Source organism: Branchiostoma belcheri, unplaced genomic scaffold (genome assembly GCF_001625305.1).
Source record: "Branchiostoma belcheri isolate BF01 breed outbred unplaced genomic scaffold, Haploidv18h27 scaffold228, whole genome shotgun sequence".
Lineage (NCBI taxonomy): Eukaryota > Metazoa > Chordata > Leptocardii > Amphioxiformes > Branchiostomatidae > Branchiostoma > Branchiostoma belcheri.
The window spans coordinates 215,843-218,667 of record NW_017803802.1 but is presented as its reverse complement, the minus strand read 5'-3'; the positions used below and the strand labels follow the sequence as shown (position 1 = coordinate 218,667).

At 41.6% G+C, this 2,825-nt stretch overlaps 1 protein-coding gene across 1 annotated transcript in view; it reads left to right on the top strand.

Annotated features, from left to right (window-relative positions):
• The window catches only part of LOC109470509 (cytochrome P450 1A1-like), a 9,604-nt gene extending 7,563 nt beyond the window's left edge, over positions 1 to 2,041 (top strand). The window contains exons 10-12 of the mRNA XM_019769470.1: positions 30 to 84; positions 405 to 564; positions 915 to 2,041. Coding sequence (XP_019625029.1) covers positions 30 to 84; positions 405 to 564; positions 915 to 1,110 — 411 coding nt within the window. The 3' untranslated portion in view covers positions 1,111 to 2,041. The remainder of the gene's footprint in view (positions 1 to 29; positions 85 to 404; positions 565 to 914) is intronic.
• Positions 2,042 to 2,825: the final 784 nt, after the last annotated feature.

The following is a 2,825-nucleotide window of genomic DNA, read 5'->3' as shown; positions in this document are numbered from 1 at the left end:
AGGCGACCAGTCCATGAGGTGATGAGAAGGGAAGCATTGCTCCAGTANCTTTGCCACATACTACAACTGTGGACACTACTCTGAGTAAGTACCGGTTCCTTTTGCTATTCATGGCGACGCCACATGAGCGGAGTCTTTGTTTATAGTATATGAAACTCCATGTATGCATTTCCGTGGAGGGAATTCTTTTATCTTTCGCTTGGGGCATGCTATGGCCATGAGTTTTTGACTACTATGTAACTCTTGAACTCGAGAAATGTTTGTGCCTTCTATCAGCTTTTTTTGGAACTGCAGGGTCTGAAACTTAATCCTTTGTAACATTTCCCTTTGGCCTACTGAAAATCTCCTTCCTTAACCCACATATTGCGTCACTTCATCATACAAACCTCCCCGCCCTCGATCAGGAGGTTACCGGATTCCCAAGGGCACGTGGATCATGCCGAACCTGTGGGCCCTGCACCATGACCCGGACACGTGGGGAGATCCTGACGTCTTCCGCCCGGAACGCTTCTTGGATGAGAGCGGGAAACCAGTACCCAATCCTCCCGCTCTAATGCCATTCAGGTGGGTTCAAAGTCAAGGAAATAACCCATTCAACCAGACAGCAAAATTAGTAAAACGTGATAACCATATTCTATACATGTATATTATTCTATATATTATATTCAAGACTCCTGATGATATTACACATAACACTTAGTTCCCACCGGCTCCCAGCCAGACTGAAGTTCACTCCATTTCCTCTGCCCCATTGACCTCTTTTCATGTTGGCCATCAACCTTCCCTCCGTGTCAAAAAAAAGCAACCTGCTCTGTCCGGACACGAACACACACAAACTAACAGCCATGCACTCAGCACAATACTTCAGCTGCACGTGAAGTTAGAGTTAATAATTCTCTTTCTTTCGTATTTAGTGCCGGTCGCCGTGCTTGTCCTGGGGAAGCTGTGGGGAAAGCGAACACCTTCCTCCTGTTGGGAGGACTGGTCCAGAACTTCCGCTTCACCATTCCCGAGGGGGAGGGGCCTCCTGACCTCGCCCCTGATAAGAAGGGTGGAGGCGTCGGCAGCATCCCCTCTCCTTATAAGGTGGTGATGACCTGCCGGAAGTGAATTTGGTGACCTACAGGAAGTGTATCATGTAGTCGTGTCCATGCAGGCTATTAATAAACATGTGTGCTGTTTTGCTGCACAATTACATGTAGTATCAAACGAATTTACCATCACTAAGAAGTGTAGACTATTTTACCTTCGTTGCCGCTGAATTTTGCCGTAGGAGCTAGGAAAAGGATAAACGGGTGTATTTTAAGTTCGCGGTTGAAAAGACTGTAGTATACTAGTACATGCAATACATTCATACATGTAAAGTGGAATATGTATAAGTTTTATAGAGATTAGAGGCTACATGCAGGAGGCAAAAGTTACATGTGTTACACACGTATATGCATGGAACTAATCTGTGGCTTGTAGTAGTGGGCTTCACTTACATGGAAACTTGTCAATGACTGGGTTTGAACCTTACCTGATATTGAGAATTGTTGAACGAGTTCTGAAGATGTAATGTGGGGAAAGTTATCAAAATATCTGTGAAAAAGGGTTAAGAATCTAATATTAAGGTTGAGACCCAAGTTATTAGTATCAGACTGTGAGTACTTTGATTTAATGGATGAAATATGCTAAATTTGCTAGAAGAGCTACAATATACAAATCTCGTTAAGTTTCTTTCTAAAATTTCCTTTTCTTTTAATAACTGTTTGCTTTCCATTTTTCACATAATTTCAGAATTCTTTCTAATAAAACCATAATATAAACCAAGAACAAACTCCAGCTGCCATGCATGGTTTCATGCCAATCTTCCGACAGAAGTGATACCGACAAAGGTTCAAGACCAGTGGCCTTGAAACTGTTTCATGTCATCTGTCTTTTGAACACAAACTTCAAAGAAAGTATCAGAAAAACAGATCATCCACATAGCTTCTGCACTGGGCCTTGGTTTGTGGTGAACCATGAATATATATAAGTAAATAAATAAATAAACAAAAAATTAAAAAAAGACCCTGCTTTTGTCTCAATTCAGTAATGTCAGGTATAGAGACAACAGTGTTCTTACATGGAACATACATGTTGTTTGTATTGTAATACATCTACACCAACTGTACAGTGAACTTGCCAAGGGACATGAGCATGTGGCATCCCCACCTACACTTTAAGGATGTAGTCAAATGGAACATAAAAGCCATGGACAATATATTTGCACATGGAAGACACTTGCAACATAACAAATAGAACACTTTGGAGACAGGATTCTAGTTAAGATTACAGCTTACAGAGGGAAAGAAAAACAGAGACTTGCATCAGAACTCGGACCCTTTAAGCATATAACAAACAAAGTACACAGTGTAGAAGTAGTACCTTTCATGGTCTTACGAGACCGAGGAATACCTACTACTTCTAACTACTCTACCTATCTTTTGAACTCGAACTTCAGAGACCTGTATACTAACGGATCATCCCCACAGCTTCTGCATTCAAACCCTGCTCTTTTCTCAATCCAGTCATGTTGGGCACTGTTCTTTCCTCAGACGAAAAGGGCAATGAGCTGGAGGGTCTGCATGCCTTTTTCTGTGAGGCGTAGCAAGCCATTTTGCTTAGTAATGCGTGCTTATGTCGAGCCATTTTAGTTTACCGTTTATCGTAGCTGGCAAATTTACTTCAGGAAGTGCAGAAAATTCTTTACAAGCATAATTGGCCACTTAGTGCCAGATAGTGTGTTATTTCTTATCCTGAATTCTACTTCTTAATCATTTTTTAGAAATTCTTCGTATCGC